The 22,712-nt window shown below is 49.4% G+C and overlaps 1 protein-coding gene across 1 annotated transcript in view; it reads left to right on the top strand.

The window, feature by feature from the left end:
* The first annotated feature begins 908 nt into the window (after positions 1-908).
* Emp2 (epithelial membrane protein 2) overlaps positions 909-22,712 on the top strand; it is a 30,728-nt gene continuing 8,924 nt past the window's right edge. The window contains exons 1-2 of the mRNA XM_021210008.2: positions 909-1,012; positions 21,813-21,975. Of these exons, the coding sequence (XP_021065667.1) occupies positions 21,898-21,975 (78 nt within the window). The 5' untranslated portion in view covers positions 909-1,012; positions 21,813-21,897. The remainder of the gene's footprint in view (positions 1,013-21,812; positions 21,976-22,712) is intronic.

Genomic DNA, 22,712 nt, shown 5'->3' with positions numbered 1-22,712 from the left:
TGTGCTCTTCATACACACAAGCAAACATGTAAGTGAACAAATGTAATAAAAACACTGACAACAGAAATAACTGACGTGGCAAGATGGCTGTGACAGGTGAAAGCACTTGCTGTCCAAGCCTGGTGGCCTGGTGTTCCTCAGGAGCACTGCAAAGGAGGAAGGAGAAAATCAGCTCTGCAAAGTGCATGCGCACACAGACACATACACTCACACACAAGGGTAAATTCAGCTCTCCTGTGGTTCTTAGCCTACACACACACACACACACACACACACACAGAGAGAGAGAGAGAGAGAGAGAGAGAGAGAGAGAGAGAGAGAGAGATTAAAAGTGCTTAAGAAAAGAAAAAGAGAAAGCAAGAATACAATGCCCAATTGAGACCACAACTTGGATCCTCTACCTCAGACTTCTCAGTAGTTCAGATAACAGGCCTGGCCAGGCTGGAAGGAATCTTAAGACTGGTCCTGATGGTGGTCTTCGGGGAAGGTACTTTGATTTTTCCAGTTATGGCTTGGCTCATATCAACTCAGCCTCTCCAGGAGGCACCGAGTGTGGCCTTTAGGCTTCAGGGCAGGGTCCCACCACGCCTTCCTTTTTATCATAGGAAACTGAGGCAGGAGAGATTAACAACCAGCTAAATTAGTAAAAGAGAGAGAGGGCTGCTGAGAAAGAAGTGGGAATCTCAGGGTCCCGACCCTGCAGTCAAGAGAAGAGGGGCGGCAGAGATGAGAAGGGCAGCGATGATCCCAGCAGGAGACTTCGAACTTTGCAGAGTGCCGCTGGACGGCCCAGCAGGGGAAAGGGGGGTCCCCGGCGGGCTCCCCGTGATCCCGCCCCCTGGATCGGCGGCTCCTGACATCATGGGCAGGGAGGCGGGCTCGGGAGAGGGCGGCGGGGAGGAGGCTCGGCAGCCCGGAGGGCGGAGGACGCCGCGCAGTCCCAGCTCGCTTCAAAACAGCCGGCGCCTCGCCCCACGCGCACCCCGCCACTGTGTCCAGACGCTCGTGCCCGGTGAGTTGGGGGCGCGACCAGGGACTGCGGTGACGTCGGGGTTCCCGAATGACAGGGGAGCAGTCTGCCCTCTTTAGGAATCGGGACAGGCCAGGGGATCCGTGCTTGACGGGGAAGGGTTGGGGTGCGGTTCGTGCGGCAGTCCTGCTTCTCCTTCTCCAGATTTCTGGGGCGCAGACCTTCCTTTTGGTGCCTCCCAAGGCCACCCTGCCACTCCTGAGTGGCATTCGCCACCTTTTGCGTCCAAGCGGGCGGGAAAAGTCTGGGAAAGAGTCAGGGCGGATCCCCTCTCCACCACTGCTGGCCCAAAGCTCTGGAAGTCCAGAGTAGCCCACTTGTCGCCTGTGGTACTAGTCGTCAGAGTCCCAAGCAGTACCAATCAGACTGGACCTGGTCCGCGGGTACCTGAGGGCCACGCGCGCTCCTCCGGATTTGGGCTCCGTGGCGCCCCACAGAGGCGAGAGGCAGCTTCCTTGGGTTCTTAACGGTGTCCCAGCCTGGGGGGTAAGCTCCAAGGATGCCCCCCCCCCGCCTGCTTTTGACTACTGTGGCAGATCTGTGGGCTTTAAAGGGAAGAAGGGATGGCATCCACGATTCCACAGGAAAAGGAGGTATAACAGTGTGCATGCCAAGCTTGGAGAAGGGCTGAAGCTTCTAGGCTCAGTTCAGGAGGGCCCCACTACTATGAAGCACCTAGAACCTACAAGTTCAAAGGCAATCTAGTGGGTGGTGATCGTTGCCAGGCGATGGAGATGGCTGGAATTTTGGATTATTTAACAGGTACAGATTTAATTGCGGATGATGGAAAGAGATAGTGGTGGGTGTCACTCAACACTGCTGGTTCATTTCAGGCCATGTGCTTGTAGAGTTACAAATGGTTTACATCATAAACGTTGTGCTCTTACCACAGTGAGAGGCACATGAGACACCTCTAGCCGCCTCTGCTTGGGTATTCCGCATCAGAGAGAAATCCCAAAACCTAGACATGGAGGTTGACCACCTCTCCCTGGAATGTCACTTTTAAATAAGGGTAGAGGTTCTGTAGGATGGATCCATGCAGGTTACAGGAGAGACCCAAGGGAAGAGGATGTGGAAGGCCAATGGGAGCATGCATTGGGCTTCTCGTGCCTCCTCCCAGAAAGCCTTATTCTGGGCTGTCCCGGGTACAGCACACCCTCCTGAAGACACCTGACCTAGAGACCGAGTTAGCTACTCAAGACTGTCAAGCCACACCTTCTCCCTAGCTTTTCTGTGTCCCAGCTCATTCCCACCAGGAGATACCTCAGTGGGCTGCAGGAAATGGGGCGAGACCTTTTAAGAAGTGTGGGTCCCCTGCAAGGTGTTGGGCAGATAGATACCCAGCCCACAGCCTAGGGAGGCACTAGGGGTGGCCAGAAGGTGCAGAACCTGTTTTTCCTCCAAGGGGTTTTGGATCTTTACCACCTCCACCCCCACAAGAATGGAGAATCAGAGAGAGCAGGTCACACTGCCTGGAGCCTTCTCTGTCCCTCAAATGCAGAAGCTGAGGTTGGCCTGCAATCTGGGCAAGGGTGTTTGTGTGGGAAGCTGGGGAGGGAGCCAGTAGGGAAGGGGAGGGCAGAGGGGGTGGGGAGGTGCCGCCCTGCCAACAAGAGAGGCCCCTCTCAAGCTCACTCTGCCCCAAGGGAGAATTTAATTGTAAATACAGAGCATATTTATTTAGCAGCCACACACACACACACACACACACACACACACACACACACCCTCCCTCCTTACAGGTAATGACATCTGGATCCCTTTCTCTCATTAGTCTTATCTTCACCATAGGCACTAACCACCAGGAGGGCCAATTTGCCAGTGTTTCTTGTTTATACCCAGGTATGTGCTGCCACTCTACCGCCTGTGGTCCCCTTCCCTCTTCCCAGAGCCTCCCTGCTCATCAGTGAACCTACTCTGAGGGACACCACAGGAACTAAATAAACACCTTTCCAGGGCACATGGAATGGCTTGGGACCTTGAGGTTGACCAGGAGTCAAGAGTCCAGTCACCTCCTGGGGGACAGCTAATTGTATATTTGTGTGTTGCAACGTGTGACTGATGCCCATGTCTGTTATCAGGTGGGAGCTCTGACACGGGTTTCAAAAGTGAAGGTGGGGGCAGCTCCTTCAAAAGCCATGGGTAGCTCAACTGGAGCCCAGAGGTGGGCTTGGGTCCCTGTTTTGGGATTGGGGAGCAGAGTCTTTTGGAGGAGTCAACTAAAGGTTGGCAGAGAGAGGCTGGAGCTGGAGCTGGAGCCGAAGCGTGTGTTCCTCTGTGCTACAAGGAACCAGAGTTTGAGCCTGGGGAGAGGATAAGAAGAGAAGGTACCCCTGCCTCACCCCATCACTAGTGAGGCGTTGTCTCATTCTCTGCAGGTGTTGCCCTAAGACCATGATTTAGGTGGGATGTAGACAGCCTTTGTCAGAATCAGGATTGAGCACATCTGACTCTTGTTAGGGCCAGGCCCAGGAGAGCTCTAAAAATATCAGAGGCAGGGCTGCCACCCAGCCAGAGTGCTCACTGGTAACCTGACACCCCAAGTAAGGCTGGTGGCTGGGACAGATAGTGATGACAACAGAGAACCTCTGGATTCTTGAGACACTTGGGCTCCTCCAGGCTAGCCAACCTGGGGACAGATGCCTGCAACGGGTGTGTGTTTGGGGGGAGCACTCTCTGCATTCACTGGGGGTTCACAAAATAGTGAAGAGTTCTGAAAAGGAATTTAGAAAGCTCCACTTTGGCAGCGGGTCACATGGTATGAGCTGGTGGCAGACCTAGGCTTCTCTGTGGACATAGACCCCAGCTGAAGAGTGGCCAGGTAGGGGTCCGTGGGTTCACAGCCTCATGCCACGAGGGACTCTTGTGGCATAAGTCATTTGTCTAGTATCCCAGTGGAGGAATGCTAGGGGAAACACTCAAGGACTGGGTCCTTTTCCCTGAGCATCTGGGGATTCTCAGTCGCAGCTGCTGGGCTCATCTTGGGGCAGGATGTAGGGAGGAGGGAGGCTGGAGCGAAACCAAGTAGATGGTCCTTCCTCTTCCTGGCTGAGATGCTGCCTTCCCTTAGTAAGTTCTCGTCTGATTCGGAACTGAGCCCCTGGCCAGCACCTTCCTTGGGCAGCCAGACTTCTGTTCCTTGGGGACGGAGGCCTCCAGACAGCTGCTCCTTTCTTGCCAGGATTGACTGCACCAGATTCTAGAAGCTTCCCTAGGACTCAGGGTTCAGAGCTGAGTGATGGGTCGCCAGTGTGGTGTTTGGTATTTAATACTATTCTCAGAAATCTGGGATGCAAAATAGTGGTTATGATACAGGCTACAGACGGACAGCTTAGACCTCACTACAAATTGCTCCTATACTAAGGCTGGTTCCTCAGTAACAGAGTCCTCATGTAAGATTTTCCTTCCTTTTTAAAATTGTTATTATGCCTATCTTGTATGTATATGTATGTGTTGGCATGTACACATCTCACGGCACACGTGTGTGAAGGTTGGTTCTCTCCTTCTACCCTATGGGTCCTGGGAATTGGACTCAGGTCTTCAGGCTAGTCTTGGTGGCAAACGCCTTTACCTACTGAGCCATCTTGCTGGCCCTCAATATTTCCTCCTGACGTGCTGTCACCAACCCATATTGTCACCTTAGCTTTCTTTGAAATGAAAGGTATTTTTAAACATTTCACTGAGTAAATGTGGCATGTGATGATTTTCCTCTAGGTGTTATGCATTTCTGCTGGTGCCCAGGATAATTTTAAAATAAAAGGTCTATGTCCTGACATAGAAAGAAGAAAGACTAATTATATATTCTCCTTGGTTGGTATCTGAAAAAAATCCTACGTGGCACATGAATCCATAGCTTCACAGTTGCTGCATGGTGTCAGCTGAAAGATGATGGTTTTTAAAACTCTAGACACTTTAAAAAAATAAAGTAGTTAATAAGCACAGGTGATCTTCAAGTTTGGCAAAAATCTTAGTGTTCTGTGGCTGCTTTTTCAGAAGGGCGTTGTCTAATGGGGACTGGAATGGACACATTTCACACATATTTAGTATAACATTTTAAATAGTTGTATGAGAATTTCATATATTCATACAATGTATTCTGATACTTTAAGTGATCTACTACTACTACGTGTGTGTGTGTGTGTGTGTGTGTGTGTGTGTGTATGAAGTCACATACATGTCATCATGTGCATGTAGCAGAGGATAACTTTTAGGAGTTGGTTCTCTCCTGCTACCATGTGAATGTTATTAAGCAGCTGTCTTCTATGAGCAATCTGGCAGAGGTATCCCCAATCTTCCAAGGCGACAATCATCTAGTCAGGGGTTGCTGAGTCAAGGTGTACCTGCCCATTCCAGAGAAGCTTGTAATATGATGTGCTAGGATTTCCTTAAGCCTGTGGGGCTGGACATACTCAGTATTCTCCCGGTAGCCATGCTTCTGGGGACAGTAACTACAATAACCTTCAGGCATTTTACAGAATATTTTATAGCATTAAGAAGAACAAGTTTGGCTGGGCGTGGTGGCACACGCCTTTAATCCCAGCACTCAGGAGGCAGAAACAGGCGGATTTCTGAGTTCGAGGCCAGCCTGGGCTACAAAGTGAGTTCCAGGACAGCCAGAGCTATACAGAGAAACCCTGTCTCAAAAAACCAAAAAAAGAAGAACAAGTTTGGGCTATCAAGGTGACTTACAGGGAAAGGTACTCTATCACAAGGCTACATTACTGGTCTTTGTTTTGTTTTGTTTTCAGAGATAGCATCTCTCACTCTGTAGACCAGGTTGACCTCAAACTCACAGAGATCTGCCTGCCTCTGCCTTCTGATTGCTGGGACTAAAGGTGTGCACCACTGCTGCCCAGTGCATCATTGAATTTTTTTTTTAATAAAATTATTGTGATGTGGAGATAGCTCCATCAGAAAAAAAAAGCAAAACAGATATGAGTTTGACTCCCAAGACTCACATTAAAAACAACACCAAGAAGAAAAAAAACAAAACAAACAAACAAAAGACTGAATGTGCTTGCCTTCCTAGTGCTGGCCAGCAGAGGTAGTGGATCTCTGGGGCTTGCTGGTTGGCCAACCTAGCCTATTGCTAAGTTCAGACTAGTGAGAGACTCTGTCTGAAAAGAAAAGAAAAGAAAAGAAAAGAAAAGAAAAGAAAAGAAAAGAAAAGAAAAGAAGGAAGGGAGGGAGAAATAATGTGTATTGAGGTCCCCTGGCCTCACATGCACATGAGTTGCTTGTATCTGCACACACATGAACACATACACAAATACACATGATCAAATTTATGCGAGGGACAGTAAAATGGATGATTGGGTAAACAGTCCTTGCTGTGGAAGCCAGACAGCCTGAATTAGAGTCTCAGAATCCATGGTGGAAAGGAAGAACCAACCCTGGAAGTTGACCTCTGACATCCACATATATGCTGAAGCACATGTGCGCTCATGCTCACCACACACACACACACACACACACACACACACACACACACGAACAACAACCAAAATAGCTATATATCAAAGCATGTACTGTTTATATAAAAATAAACAGAACTCCCATTGCATGCTCTGTGCCCTCATATGAATTGTGTTTATTAAAGGAACAATGCCCAGAAGCAAGCATCATCTAGATTAACCACTGAGGAAAGGGAGGCCAAGGAACTGGTATAGCTGAGTGAGTGAGGGACTTCCTGTCTCATCTGTAGCAGGGAGCTGTGTCTGAATCTTAGTTCCAATGAGTTGATCTTTCCTGCACTGGGGGAGCACTGGGTTTCACAGGTTCGAAGGCAGGAGTCATACAGGGTGCTCATGGCTCTGGGCAGGGGACCTCAGCTGGACAAAGGCGGTTACGGTCATCTGGGAATAAGACGGTGGGTGAGTTGAGCTGTCATCCAGCCCCGTGGGCATCTCTGTGGTATGGCATATGGTGGATGCCCAGTGCTTAAGAAAAGTTCTGTTCTGGTTGCTGTGGATGAATACTAGCAGTGGTTTGGAGAAGAAAGACCAACTAGTATGCGTGTGGCAGTCATCCAAGCAGGTGACAGCATCAGGATTGGGTGTCCAGGGCTTGGCAGAAATCTCAGGCAGATGGGTGAAGACTTGAGTCTCACACTAAGCATTATCTTGGCATTATTTAAAGCAAGAGAAAATGGCCCCTACTTAGCAGTGTTATCAGCAGTAATGACAGTAATTACCACTGCTGCCTTTAGAGCAGTTTGCCGGCCACGTGCGGAACCTCCCTGCACTCATTTAAAGGTAGAAACTGTTATTATCTCTGTTCTCCTGAATGAGCCTGTCAAGGAACATGCTCCAATCTCACAGCTTGCAAGTTAGGATCTGCTGCTGGGGCTCCCGGGCGCCATCAGACACACCAATTCCCCCTTCGATTCTTTCTGTCAAAACATGCTTTTTCCTCTTGAAATAATCTGATCTTTTGGGCCCAGAATGTTCTTTTGGTCTGCAAGTCCTAGTGGGCATCCTGGATGTCAAATATAGGTGATCTCAGTCCTCCAGGGCTATGACAAGATGACATGTCACCTCTTTCCTTTGCTTCTTAGTGCATTCTGTATGTGGAAGTCTGTGTGTGTTGATATGTATATTGTGCATAAGGCCAAAAGACGACCTCTGCTATTTGTTGCTCCACAGGTGTTGTCCACCTTGGCTTTTGAGGTAGGGTCTCTCACTAGTTTGGAACCTTTCAAGTAGACTGGCTGGAAGGCCAGTGAACCTCTCAGCACTTGGATTATAAGCAGGCACCGGTATTCAAAGCCTTTTTTAAAAACAAATTCTGGGGATTGAACTCAGGTCTTCCTACGCAAGGCAACCCCTTTTATCAACTGAGCCATCTCCAGCCCCTCCTTTACACGAACCTATGGAGACAGTTAATGTCATGAGGTGATGTGCTCTTTTTTAAGTCCAAAGGTGGCAGGATAACCTTTTGTCACTATAGAATGTGTCCTAAAGTCCAGCCAGATGACCATGGATCCAAGTACCTAAGGAGGCTGAGGACGAATTTCCTAGCCCTTAGTGAGCCCACAACAGCATCACCGACTGGCTATGGCTGCCGGCACCTGCCTTTCACTTTTCCCTGCAGGTCCTATTTTTGACCCCCTCTCGCTCACCAGGGCCACCATCTTGGCCTAGACCACATTATCTTTCTCATTGATAGACTATCCAAACTTTTGATTCCCTTCTATCCTTTGTTTTATCTTCACAGTAGGCACAGATGGACTGTCTCCATGTCTGCCCTGGCCCTGAGACCCACCTTCCATACTTGCCTAGAAGGATCAGAGGCAAAGCTCTGATCTCACCCTCCTGAGAGACTTCAGTGGTTTCGATTGTTCCTAAAATAAAGCCCCCCCCGCCCCCTTTTCACCCCCTGCCCCCCTCCCAAATGAGGCTTTGCATGATCTGGCTACAAAGTCTTTGGCTGGCTGCCCATCAGAAACCGCCCAGGGAGCTGTGATAAAATGCAATTCCCAGTTCCCACTGGCGGGAGTGACATCAGCCCCTTGGGAGGGTGTGGCCATTCGCAGGTGGTTTTTCAGGTCCCCCAGGAGTGCTGAGCACAGACTGCCTCCTTCCTCGAACTCATCAGCTTCTGTTAATATTCAGCCCTTGGCCACCTTTGTGCCGTGGTCACCGGGCTTTACCTAGTTCCTCTGACTCTCTTTGGTGGTCCTGTGGATTGAACCCAGCGCTCCTCAATGCTAGACAAGAGCTCGGTCACTGAACTACATCCCGGCCCTCATTCTTCTTTTTACAAGTTTGACACTGGATCTAAATTGCCCAGGCTGGCTTTGAACTGACAGTCTTCTGCCTCAGCCTCTAGATCTGAGATTATGGGCTCCTCTTAGGATATCCTGTAGCCTGTGATATCCTGGAATTCAGCTGGAAAGAAGTCTGACCTCACATTCCAGTGCAGTGTGAAGACTGGTCATCTTTCTGTCTCCACCTCCGGAGCAGTGAGATTACAGGCATTTATCACCCTACCTGGGATATGCTAAGTAGACAGGTTCCTGCAGGATCCATCTCTTGGTTTTTTTTTCTTTGTTTGTTTGTTGTTGTTGTTTTGTTTTGAGACAGGGTTTCACTGTGTAGCTCTGGCTGTCCTGGAACTCACTCCGTAGACCAGGCTGGCCTTGAGATCTAGGATCCACCTGTCTGCCCTCTGAGTGCTGGGCTTAAAGGCGTGCACCACCAGCAGGCTCCAGCTCTTAACCGCCTGAGCCTGACCTGCCTGAGCCTGACCTGTTTCTACTGTGGCTAGCTTGCCTTCCTTCCCCCTGCTGTGAGCAGTGTATGCTCCCTCCTTTCAGAGGAGCACATTCCTTAGGGCGCACTCCCTTCCTGGCCACTTTCAGTGGCATTGTGTTGAGTGGCTAGGGGTGGCAGGCACAGGTACCTTGCTTCTGTGTCCACAGAGTGCACGGTTGCATCCCGTCAGCCAGGATAGGTACACAGGCCTTCTTGGGCCCCTGGGGAGGAGTCTCAGACTGGAGGGCATGGAAGATAGCAGAGATGACAGCCAGGATCAGGTCTGTTGCCACCCCCCCCCCCCCACACACACACACTTGGCTCTGCTGGGGTCACAGCAGACCAAGTGACACCTGTTTATGTCCTGGAGATGCAAGGTCACTCTTCCAAACTAGGGCCCAAAGGGGCTTAATCACAGGCACAGCAGGGTGGAGTCCAAGTACCTGAAGCCACTTAGAGGTGATTTCTGTAGTAAACAAGAACTATTCAAGAATGAACAAAGGTGACGTGTCATATTTACTCTTGAGTGTTCCTTAAATGCTGCGAGACAGAGTGACAGAGGGATACTCCTCACTTGGGGGGGATGAAAGCAGAAATCAGGGGATTTCTGAGGTATATAGCTAGTTTGAGGGCAGCCTGGGCTATGTGAGATTCTGCTGGGGCAGGGGGAGGAGGAGGAAGAAGGAGAAGAAGAAGTCACATGTAAACTTAATCCGTTTTAAAGGGAAAGCAGAGCAGTAAGTGGTGCAAGGGTATGTTTGGCACTCACGGTGTCTACCCTAGATCCATCACTGGCTGAGGACCTGTCTTCCCAGATGCTGAAAGCATGGAATGATAGTCCCTCAGGTTCCCCGACATCTATCCTCTGGAAGCTGTGCTGTCGCCCCTGTCCCAGGTCTGTCCTCCATAGACGGCTGCTGGACACAGGAGTAAGGCCCGGGCACTGAGTCTCAGGGTTGGGCAAAACTACTACTGCTCACCTTCTGGCACCTCCTGCAGGCTTGGCACAGGTGGGTCTTCAGCAAGCCCAGCCTGCTTCCCTCACTTCCTGTCACTTTTCACCAGAGGAGTCTCACAGACTGCCCCCATGGCACCCAGTCTTTGCTGCCACTCAGGGACTGACATGTGCACGTACAGGTTGCCTCCAGTCCTCGGCCTGCTGAGGAGTCTAGGCCCACTTAGCTTAGCAGGTGCTTACCTGCCCTGGGATGCTTAGAGACAGAGTTGGCTGGAGGTAAAGGAGGTGAAAACGGGCCAGATAAAGAGCTTGCCTTCCTTGGCAGTGTTAATGGTAGGTGTGCACCAGTGGGGTCTTGGTATTAGAAACGTAAACCAAGCCAATCTAGGTGGTACAGGCTTGGAATTCCAGCTGTTTGGGGTTCAAGGCCAGTCTGGGCCACGGAGAAAATCCCTGGTCAGCCTGGATAATGTAGTAAGACAGCAAGAATAAAGCTGTAGATGCATGGGGGCATCGGGCAAGGACCCGCCTGGCATGGGAAAGCCTAGAATTCTATCCACCACAGTGAAAGAAAAAAAAAAAAAAAACTTCCCAGAAGGCAGCATTCCTTCCTGAGTCTCAAAAGAACACTGTGCCTGGGAGGTTCAGCTTCTTTTTATATATAGTATATAAAAGTATACACTTTATAAATTGTATGCATATTCTAAATGCAACCTTAATTTGCAACATAGGGCAACTGGTCCTTAAAATATTATTCCTTGAGGACCAGGGATTGCCCAATGGGTCAAGACACCTGCTGAGCTAGCCTGGCAACCCGAGTTCAATTACTGGACTCCATATAAAGGAGGAAGGAGAGCGCAGACCCCATACAGTTGACCTCTGACCTCTAGATGTGTGCTGTGTGGTGCTCGTACACCCATACACAGTAATCAATGTAATAAAACTTCTTAAGGACGGTCAGTGGACAACCTTCAGGAGGCAGTGCTCTCCTCCGTCCTTCAGATCCTAGGGGTCAGACTCGGTCTCCAGCCCGCGCGCTTGCCGTCTCTGCCTGCAGATTCCCTCATTTATTGGAGATCGGCTTTTTGAGCTACTCGGGCCTTCAGCTGATCAGACAAGACCTGTCCACATCTGGAAAGGCTCTCTGTTTGCTCCAAAGCCTATGGGTTCAGATGTGGATCTTACCCCTTTTACCTTCTCAGCAACACCCAGACAAACTGACCCGTATCACACTCCCACTGGACCTGATAGGTCTGGTCTGAAATTCTCCTATTCGGGAGGCTGAAGCGGGAGGAACACTAGTTGTGTTCAAGACTAGCTGCAGTAGCTGAGTAAGACCGTGTCTCAGAACTTATTTTTTACAGTGTAGGTCAGGGAACCTGGAGGTGTGGCTCAGGGGTAGGCCGTTTGCCCAGCACGCAGGCGGTTCAGTCATCAGTACCACAAAGAACAGCAGAAGCTGAGTCCCCACTGGCTGCTTATTTGTTTTGATTACATTTACTTATGTCTGTGTGGATGTGGCTGGGCACTGGTTTGCCAGAGCACATGTGTAAAGGTCAGAGAACAGCTTGTAAGAGTCGGTTTTCCTCCTTCTGTGTGGGTTCTGAGGATTGACCTAGAATGGTCAGGCATGGAGCAAGGGTCTTTACCCGCCTAGCCATTTTACCGCCCCCGCCCCCAACACTTTAATAGGACCAGGCACGTAGCATTAAGTAAAGCAAAAATCTTTCTTCAATTCCCCTTCAAACCTTCAAGAGGAAATCTTGGCTTTGCGCTTACACATTTGAAGACTTCCCATCCACACATGGCATCTTGTTTTAGCAGAGAACTAGCTGGCCTGGCACTTGGACCTTCTTTAGCAGTGAGGGATTTGTCTGGATGCCCATAGGTGGTGGCCTTGCTTCCATGTGACTCTCCCAGTGCACTTTTGAGGGCTTTCCTTAGTGAGCAGATGCTTCCGCTTATAGAGCTGCAGGCTTCAGAAGTGAGCAGATGTCTGACTGCTCATTCCACAGTGCTTGGATATTAGGGACAAGATGCCCTGTGGGCAGATGTCCATGTGGGCCCGCTAGGGTAATTCCTAAACATCCCTGTTGTCCCCATGACAGCTGCCTGTTTCCCGCCCTCCTAAAGACAGCCCAGATGGTTTATTCTCCTGGTGACTGCCCTGCAAGGGTACTGGGCAAATAAAGTTGGCAGTGGGGAAAGCCAGGAGATGGGAGAGGGGATTCCAAGGAGTTTATGCAAAACACAGCTCTAGGTCCAAAGCGAATGACAGCAGTGGCCCAGGGAACATAAGCTCTGGTTGCCCTGAATGACATGTTCCAGTGGAATTGGTTACATGAGCTCTTTGTAGTCACAGAACAACAGGAGGTCACCAAACAAGGCATTTTCTAGATATACTGGTGAGGGGGGCAGATAGGTACTGGAGGTGAGCTCTGCAAGAGGTCTCACGCCGTCTGCTGACATCCTCAGGTCCTGTGGTTGGTGGCTGCCACTCTGGCAAGCTTGAATGTTCCAAAAGGATTCACCTGACGGTCACAAGATGTCGGGTCTAACATCCATGAATTGCTGTCAGGAGGACTAAAGTATAGAGCAAGGTAATCCAGACTTGCCACATTCCAGCTCTCTACAGTCAAGGTGCTCTTTCAGTCAGCCTCATGGATCTTTACCATGGGTGTGGCTTTGTTTGTGGTACCTCTGCTCTCAAGGGTCTACTTCCTGACTGGTGATGACTGCAGGCCCATAGCATAGCCGTGAGCCAGCTCTGGTAAAATCACTTTTATCTAACTATCTCCCAGTAGCCCCAGAGGTGGGTATATCCATGCCACCCACACTGTTTTTGAATGGGGAAACCAAGGCACAACAGTTATACAGTACACCCATTCAGTCTACCTGGCTCCAGTCTGTGGCTGTCCATTATTATTACTATTATTATTATTATTATTATTATTATTAGACAAGTCTTTGGTAAACCTCAGCTGGTGTCAGTCTTGCTATATAGCCAAGAGTGACATTGAATTCTTGATCCTCCTGCCTCAACTTTCCAAGTATTGGGTTCTCAGACATGTATCATTATGTATGATGTCCAGTCTTATGTGGTGTTGGGGATCAATCCCAGAACTTTGTGCGTGCTAGGCAAGTGCTGTACCACGCTAGTCACATCCCCAGCCCAGCCTGTGTCTGAACCTCCTTTTGCAGGAATTACTTCCTGCCCCTGAACTGATTCATGGCTCCTTCCTCTATTGACTTACTAACTAATCAGATCTGGTTTCCTAAATGAGCTGCCTGCAAAACCCATCTACAGAAGTGACAGCTCTTGTCCCTTATGAAAGCGGAAGTGTCCATTAAGAGGACTTTATCTGGGATTATTTCTGAGTCACTAATAGGAAGTGCTCTAGAATGAAAAGAATATTGCTAATGGGTTCATGTATTGGGAGCACCCTGAATCTGGAGCCCTCCTCACCCCTAGGAGCCCCTTCCAAGCCAGCCCCCACCGCATACACACACATAAATACCTATACTGTAAGCACCCTCTGTGGGATTTACTGGGTTTACTGACTAGTGTTAATTACAGGGAGCCCCTTGGATGCCAAGGGTGAGCACTGTCATTGTCTGGGGCAGGAAGCAGTCACCGGTGGAATAACAGTAATTATTCAACAAGTATTGTGTGTGAGGTCATCTGGCTGTGATACTTGTCATCCTGGATTGTTGAGGGTATGTTTCTATGATAGAGGAGGGCTGACCTCCACACTCAAGGGTTTAGAGTACCCGTGCTTCCCTGCTAGAACCTCCGCATAAGCTTAACAAGTATTTGCTGAGCAGCCTTGCCACTGGGGGAGATGTGAAGTGGTTTCTGTCCTTGAGGAACTCCGACTGGAACAAAACAGTGTTGTCTCCAAGTATCAGTCAGCTCTTGCTGTATAAAAATCTTCCCAGAGGGTGACAACTTCAACAGAAAACACGGCTTTGGTTTATGATTCCCCAGGTGGGCACTCTAGGCTGTGTTCCGTTGGGCTCTGGGAAAGAGAGAAAAGTTAGGGTTCTGAGTCTCTGTGCACAGCTAGGGTAGGGATGTCTTTTCCAGAATAGCCTGTCTGTGAACCATGTGGCCTTATATACTTCAGCTAGCCAGTCTGGCCTTGTCCAGGCCCTCAGGACAGAGGACAAGGAGTGGGGACACATGCACCTTTTAAAGCTGTCAGTCAGAATCTGGACAGCTTCCTTTCTGCCACCTTTTGTAGATAAAACCTAGCAAGGTCAGCTGGGGTTCCGTGGTGGGATGGATCCCGCACAGCTGTTACTTTTACATTCCTGACAGGAACAACTGAAGGGGAGAAAGGTCTGTTTGACTTATGATGTCAGAGGGATTTCAACCTATGCTGATGGGGAGGGCGTGGCAATAGGAGTGTGTGGCCCGAGTTCCTCAGTCTTAGTGGACTGGGAGGCAGACAGTATGAAGAAACTCAGGAAGGTCAGGCTCTCATCTTCAAAGACTCACCCCTCCTTACCTACTTCCAGCCAGGCCCACTTCCTAGAGATCTCACAGCATGGGACATAGTGGGTAAATGTACTTGCCACCAAACCTGACAACCTGAGTTTGAGCCTCAGACTTTACTTACACACAACCCATTCCCAAAAGTTGTCCTTCCACCTACACATACACACACAGACACACACAGAGACACACATACACACACAGAGACACACATACACACACAGAGACACACATACACACAGAGACAGACAGACAGACACACACACACACTCTCTAATTTGCTGAAACTATTAACCTTTTCCTTCATGCATATGAGGGACTCTGGGACTCTGGTCTCTCTCTTTTTGATTATAATCAAATTACAATATTTTTCTGTTTCCTTTTCGCCCTCTAAACCCTTCCATATACCTCTCCTTGCTCTCCTTCAAATCCATGGCTTCTTTCTTCACTAATTGTTATTGCATGCACACACACACACACACACACACACACACACACACACACTTACTCCTAAATAGAGCCTGTTAAGCCCATGTGATTTTACTGTTATGTGTTTTCAGGGCTGGCCATTCTTGTAGTGTTGTCCAGTCATGTCAGTCAACCTTACACAACGGCCAGTGGTGGGATGATCATTGACCTCTGTTTGGCTTCCTGGAATTGGGGTTATTCCCCTTTAAATGTTTGGCTGAGTTAACCAGTGAGTCAATCTGGGCCTGGGGCTTTTTCCCCATGGCTGCCCCACAGCTCGTCAGGTTTGTTAAGCTTCTGCCAGCCGGAGTTCAGCTCCTGTTGGGCACATGCTCCCCTTGCATAGGTTCATCTCAGCATCTCGGGGCATCCTCTGGTGCTTACTTTGGAGACCACGCTTGGGTGTTATTTATTTCACCCAGGGCCTACCATACCACTGTACACACTGGTAAGCCACATCTGTCTGTTTATATACCCTTGGACTTCCTGGGGCTAGAAGCTCCTATGATGCACAGAACTCACAGTGTTCAGGTATTCACATGTCACTGAGTGCCTGGTATACAGCAGGTGCTCAGTCAGAGTTCATTTCATGAATAACAGCTCCTTTGGGAGAGTCTGGTATACTCGGGCAATGCACATTGGCTGCCCTTATTGCTGATGTCATGGTTACTGCTGATGTTATTACTATGCCACTGGGCTGGAAGACCTACAGGGGTGCAGACAAGCCATTCAGTCTCTGTGGCTTCTGCACTGGGGCTCCGCCAAATTCCAGTGTCCCGCCTGTGGCCATTTCCGGACAGAGCCAAATGCTGGCCCAGAGCCCCAGTGTGAAGCCTGAGCATGAAGCTAGACTGCCCAGGGCCCGTGGGCTTCCACTGTCCCCAAGGCATCCCAGAAGCCTCAACATTCCCTCTGGCTGGTGTCCAGATACCGGCCCAGGAGGCTGCATTGTGCTCTGTTTTCCTGAAAACAGAGGCCAGAGCCACTCTCTGCTGGCACGCTAAGGGAGTACAAAAGGCCTGGGCTCTAGGAGCCTGGGGTGGAGGCACGAGCTCAAGGTGGGTACCAGATTTCCTCAGTTGGCATGGCCCAGCGTTTCTCTGGCTGACCCTTCCCAGGGCTGGGCCAGTACTCATGGAGCAAGACTGTGGGTGGAGGGGTTTGGACTTGACTGCCCAGATCTCATCGGCTAACTCAGGTCTGCCTCGGAAGGCCCCACACCTCCAGCCTGCTCTTGTGTCTGTCCTTCTGGTAATGGTCCTAGCCCAGGCCTGGGTGTCAGTTATAGGGAGGTGTGGTAGGAAGGGACAGGAGGGACAGAGCAGCCATCCAAACAGTAGACCCTCCTTAGATGCTTGATTTCTCTGCACGGATGTGGCCTGTGCCAAAGCTACTTCCTCTTGGCGAAAGAGGAGTCCTGGGCTCCTGCCTTGGGGATTATATGAAGGAAGGACAGGAGGAGGCCCCGGGCTGCCTGTAGGCCAGTCCTGAGCCCTGCCCATCAACAGCACCTTGCAAACAGTACCCCACAATTCTTGGCAAGGTGAGAGTGGTGTCATTGGAGGGCCAGTGCTTTCCTTGGTCTCTGAATCTGTGAAGGAGTGGGAGAGAGAAGGACAGAGAAATGCAGAAAAGGACCAAGGGTTGGGTCTTGCTCTGAAGTCCTTAGAAGCCTCAGTTTGTCATCTGTGAAATGGGGCTAACGAGCCCTTGCTCGGGTAGCTTCATGAGGCTTGACAGGAAGACACGCTGTGTAAACACAACTCCACCCTTCATCACAGTGAGTCTGGTTTCATGTGGGATGGATCCCCTGGGCACCCAGCTTCTGGAATCTGTTCCTACAGGTCTGCAGTTCTAGCCGCCCACAGTGGGATTGGCTGGTCGTCCCTTAGGTGTGTGGATGGCTCAGCCTGGGGCAGCCGCCGCCGCTGAGGCTGCACATGGGAAGGGTCTGGGGAGGACAGAGCCAGGAGAGGGGCAGAGTGGGAATGGCCTCTGCGAGGGGTGGACTTGTATCTAGGCCTCTGTAATCAAGACCTGGGTTATTTTTTAAAATGTAGGAAGAATATATAAAGAAGTATGGAAAAATGAAAGAACAGAGACAGAGAGATGGGCTGGCATTCTTGGAGAAAAAAGAAGGCAACATGATGACCAGACAGGGATGACAGTTAGCTGTACAGAGACACTTAGGTGACAAGAGAGGGGCAGGGGTGTTGTGTGTAAAGGGACGAACCTCGAGTGCAGCACAAGTGAGCCAGAGCTACTTCGGCCCAGTGGAGGGAGAGAACCCCTCCTGAAAGCTGTCCCTGATGAGCATAGTGTACCCCAACACACTAAATCAACAAAGAAGTTAACAGGCTGTCAGGATGGCTCAGCAGGTAAAGGCGACTGCCTCTGGTCCTGACTACCTGCTTTGGGAGTTCTGGAAAGAGAGAGAACTGGTTCCGCAGTTACCCTCTGATTGCCACAAGCACACTGTGACAGGCCCACGCCCAGGGTCACATGTAAAATAAACAAATGGAGTAAGCATTTAAAAAGGAAGTTAATAAGGGGCTGAGGAGACAGCTCTGTGGTGAGGTGCTTGCCTGGCAAGCCAGAGGACCACAGTTCAGATCCCCAGAATTCATGTGAAACCCAGTCAGGAGCTGTAATCACGGTGTTAAACACCTCCCATCTCTCCCCCTTTCCCCTCCCCTCCTCTCCCCTCCCCTCCTGTCCCCTCCCCTCCCCTCCCCTCCTCTCTCTCCTCCCTTTCCCTCCTCTACCCCCTCCCCTTTCCTCCCCTTCTTTCCTCTACCCCTCTCCCCTCCTATCCCTTCCCTCTCTTGTTTCCTCTCTCATCTCTTTCTTCCTCCCCCTTTTCCTTTTTGGGACAGGCCTTCCTGTAGCCCAGGCTAGCCTCAGGCTCACTATCTATGCCACCAAAGCTGGTTATGAGCTCCTAGTCCTCCCACACATCTACCTGAACACAAGCTTAACATAGTAATTTTCTCCAATTAATTGCTTTAAAACCTGAATGGGTTTGTTTGAAAGGATGCTGTGTATCACTACTATAAACGGTATTACAAGAAAGAAAGAATATTTTAAAAAGTACAACTAAAAGATTCTATTAAATTCTATATACCAGGAGTGTGGGGTGGAAATGGGGAGGGGGCAATGGAGACAATGTTGACAGTCATCTATGTCTTTTTCCATGGGGTATTCAGAAAGGTTAGAATGGGCTCTTCCACACTATGTGAGGAATTAGTGTTAGCTAATGCCACGCTGGTGCACATCCACAATCAGGCTGTCAGGATGACCCACTGAGTAAAATTGCTGACTGCCAAGCTTGATGACCGGAGGACACACACTGAGCCCACAGCTGAAGATGAGAACCAACTCCCAAGAGTTGACCTCTGACTTCTACGCTGTATGGTACATGTGCCCTCCATCGAATACACACCAGAAATAATGAAGTCAGGTTTTGTCTGAATACCATACTTTTGAGAAGCGGTTAAAGCTTCCATTCGTTTTTAGGAGTTTTCAGTTTTGTACGTGTGCATGTTTGTGTTATGTCTTATGTTCTCTGAAGACCACCATTACAGTCTTGGAGTTCTGTCCTGGAGACCCGGCCTTTGGGCAGATGGCAGTGCTGTGGCATTCAGCCTTGCTAGGGAGCTTTTATTGGAAGGTCAGGAGTGCAGTTATTTGGAGTCAGTGTGTGGTGGCACTGGGCGCAATACAGCCTCCACAAAGGGGAATTTGTCCCTTAGTGGAGAATTGGAGGAATCTCTGAGCTGGCTGCTTCAAGAATGGCTGCCCGGACCTCCCTGAATGTCTTCTGTGGCTTTACATCTCCCGGGTCATGTGATGATTTCTAGGCTCAGAAACTAGCTGGTGTGAGCCCACAAGCCTCAGTCAGTTCCAGAGGGAATAACAGAGGGACAGGAAGCATGTTGGGGAGAGAGAACTGGCAGAGGGGGCAGAGCCTGTGTCCAGGGCATGCCCATCAGAGAAGCCGGCAGGACACTTAGTGCCAGAGACAATTCTGTTTCGCATCTGTGGGCACTCAAACTGTTGAGGTAAGCACATCCTGAAGGCTGGGTCTTCACTGTATCTGAGGACGTGACCATGACTGTGCTATAATGTAGGGGTACAAAACTAAGTTGAGAAACCAGACACAAAAGATCACAAACTATTCCATTCCATTGTCGAGCGTCCACGTAGACTGGTCCAGAGACTTAGAGTTGGGTGGGTACCCATTTCATGTGAGAGCGACAGGTTGCTCTAGAACTGGGGAGCAGTAATGGAGATATAGCATTTGAATATAAAGCCACAAGGGGCAAGTTTTATTTTATTGATATTTTATCACAATATAGCATCTTTCCCTAAAAATGTTATGCATGTAATAAATCTTTCCCTGTGTGTGCTATGCATGTCTGTGTGTGGACCCCCTGACTGGTGTGTGCATGTCTGTATGTGGACCCCTCACCGGTCCTTGTGCAGTTGTGTATGGCCAGAGCTCAGTATTAGTTGTCTTCCCCCATCAGTCTCCACCTTGTTTTCTAAGACAGGATTTCTCGTGAACCTGGAGTTCACCATTTTGGCTAGACTGGCTAGTCGACCCTCAGGCTCTGGCCATCACCTCCCCATTGCATGGGGTAGGGGTGGGAGTTAACAGGTACACTGTGTCCTGTACACTTTCCATGGGGACCTAGACTCAGGCCGTTCTGCTAGTGTAGCTCCCCACCTATAGATGGCTCTGGGACTGTTTCCTTTTCTTATCTCTCTCCGGTTTTCTTTCTGTCTCTTTCTCTCTATCTCTGCTTGTGTCTTTTTTATCTCTCAGTCCGTCTCTGTCTTTCTGTCTGTGACACACACACACACACACACACACACACAGAGTCCTGGGCTCAAGCTCCAGGATCTGGCACATCTAGGCCAGCCCACTGCCACTGAGCTAGACCTCCAGCCCCAGAGTACTTTGTGATTACAAAAGAAAAGTAAGTGAATGCGACAGACTATAACCAGCTGCCCAGCTGGCCCTACCAACTGTGGGACAGATGGACACTCTGTGTCTGCTGGTGGGATGCACTGAAGTCATATTTCTTTTTCTTTTAAAAAAAAGATTTATTTATTACATACATAAGTACACTGTAGCTGTCTTCAGACGCACCAGAAGAGGGCATCAGATCTCATTATGGGTAGTTGTGAGCCACCATGTGGTTGCTGGGATTTGAACTCAGGACCTTTGAAAGAGCAGTCAGTGCTCTTACCCACTGAGCCATCTCGCCAGCTCCTGAAGTCACATTTCTTAGGTAGCATTCCTGTTAAGAAAACAGCCTGCACTGAACCATGGGTGTGATAAGTCTTAGCTATCAACTTGATGAGATCTAGAATCACCGGGGAGACATCTCTGGCCATGCCTGAGGGATTATCTTCTCTAGGTTACTTGAGGTGGGAAGACACATCCACTCTGGGTGGCACCATTCCTTGGTCCTTCAGTGCACAAGAAGAAGAGCTGACCATAGGCATCCATTCCTTCTTGCTTCTTTGCTCACACATTGAGTGGCCGGTCTTTCCTGAGTGTGGTATAGGACTTTGGCTTCTCTTTGAAGTTGCTTCCTGTTCTGTATGATTCAGATTGTCCTATCAGAGTTTAAAAACAATTACCCAGAAATCTCAGGGGCTGAATATCCAGTCTTGTCAATCATGATCTCAATCCAAGGTATGAGGTTTCTGCGTCACCTTGCTGTACTGGCCCACCCAAAGTGCCCATCCTAAGGGATTCTGGAAAGTGTAGTCTCCCTGTGAGATCAGAGAGGAAAATAAATAAAACCTATCTACCATACATTGTATGAATATTTCAGGAGCCAACATTGTTCAAATGTATATGTAAGCTGAACTCTGTGGCACATACCTTTAATTATGGCACTTGGGAGGCAGAGGCAGGTGGATCTCTGTGAGTTCCAGGCTAGCATGGTCTACAGTGAGTCCTAGGCCAGCCAGGACTGCATAGTGAAACCCTGTCTCAAAGAACAAAAAACAAAAAGCACCAAAAAAATGTATGTATGTGCACATATGGTTTGTGTTATATGTGTATGCATGCCACTGTACACACGTGGCAGTCAGGGGACAACTTTGTGGAGTCGAGTCTCTCCCTCCACTTGGAAGTAAGGTCCAGGGGGTTAACTTAGGTCATCAGGTTTCCATTGTTGGTGTGACAAGGACTTGTAGATCCATGTGTCTGGGCTCTGTTGCTTTTGAGACAGGGCCTCGTGTAACTCAGGCTGGCCTCTTGGACTCACCATGTCACTAAGGACTTGCAATTATAATCCTCCCTCCTCCACTTCCCAAATGCTGGGATTAGAGGCATTATGCAGCGGTGGGGCATCAAATCCCGGGTCTCCTGCATGCAAAGCAAGACATCTACAGGCCTCAGCTCTGAAGCAGAGAGAGCTTTGAATTGACCTTCACTGCCTCTGCTCCACTTAGATCCAGCACTGCAGAGCCCTCCAGACTTTGCTGTGGTGAAGATTCCAAGCAAGAAGATGGGAAGAACGGTCATACGTTTTTCTGAGCTCCTGTCAGAAGTCGTTGATTCGAGTTTTGTCTTGTTGACAGGTTTGGACTTGTCTCTCGCCGTCTTTGTCTCCTCATCCCTCTTTGGACTTCCCGCTGCCCCCTTGGCCTTCACTGCCCTGTGAACATGTTGGTGATTCTCGCCTTCATCATTGTCTTCCACATCGTGTCCACGACACTCCTGTTCATTTCTACCATTGACAACGTAAGTTCCTGTTCCTGTCAGCCACTGAGGCGTCCATAGATTGGGGTGGAGTACAGGGAGCGAGTGACTGTGATCTAGAGTGTCCTTTCTCTGGAGCATCTCACCCTGGGCATCCTGTGCTCAGGTCTGGGTGAGGTCCTGTTAAACAGGGCAGCTGAGGTGATGCTCGGCTCCCAGAAGCCTCCGAGGGTGAGCACGGCTGTCCTGCAGCTCTCAGTCTCCACACCATTGCCATGTGGAGTTAGAAAGCTCTTCTGTTTCTCTATTGAATATTTTTATTTTGTCCTTTAAATTTATTTACTTTATGAATATGTTCCCTGTGTGCTTTTGCATATATCACCTGTGGTCCAAAAAGGATCTTGATGCTCTGGAACTGGAATCACAAATGGTTGTGAGCACCATGTGGGTTCTGGAAATTGAACTTGGGTTCTCTACAAGAGCAGCCAGTGCTCTTGGCTGAACCATCTCTCCAGCTCCTATTTTACTGTTTTAAGTTAGAATACAAAATAAGTTCTCCAAAGCTTTGCCCGTTATACTTCAGTTGAGCTAATATCTAAAATACATAAAGAACTGCAAAACTTTTAAACACACACATACACACTCATGTGTACACATGTACACACAGACACATACACTCATATACAAGGGTGAATTCAGCTCTCCTGTGGTTCTTAGCCTACACATACACACACACATACAGAGAGAGAGAGAGAGAGAGAGAGAGAGAGAGAGAGAGA

The sequence above is a fragment of the Mus pahari genome, chromosome 12 (assembly GCF_900095145.1).
Source record: "Mus pahari chromosome 12, PAHARI_EIJ_v1.1, whole genome shotgun sequence".
In the NCBI taxonomy this organism is placed as follows: domain Eukaryota; kingdom Metazoa; phylum Chordata; class Mammalia; order Rodentia; family Muridae; genus Mus; species Mus pahari.
This window is presented reverse-complemented; position numbering and strand designations above follow the sequence as displayed.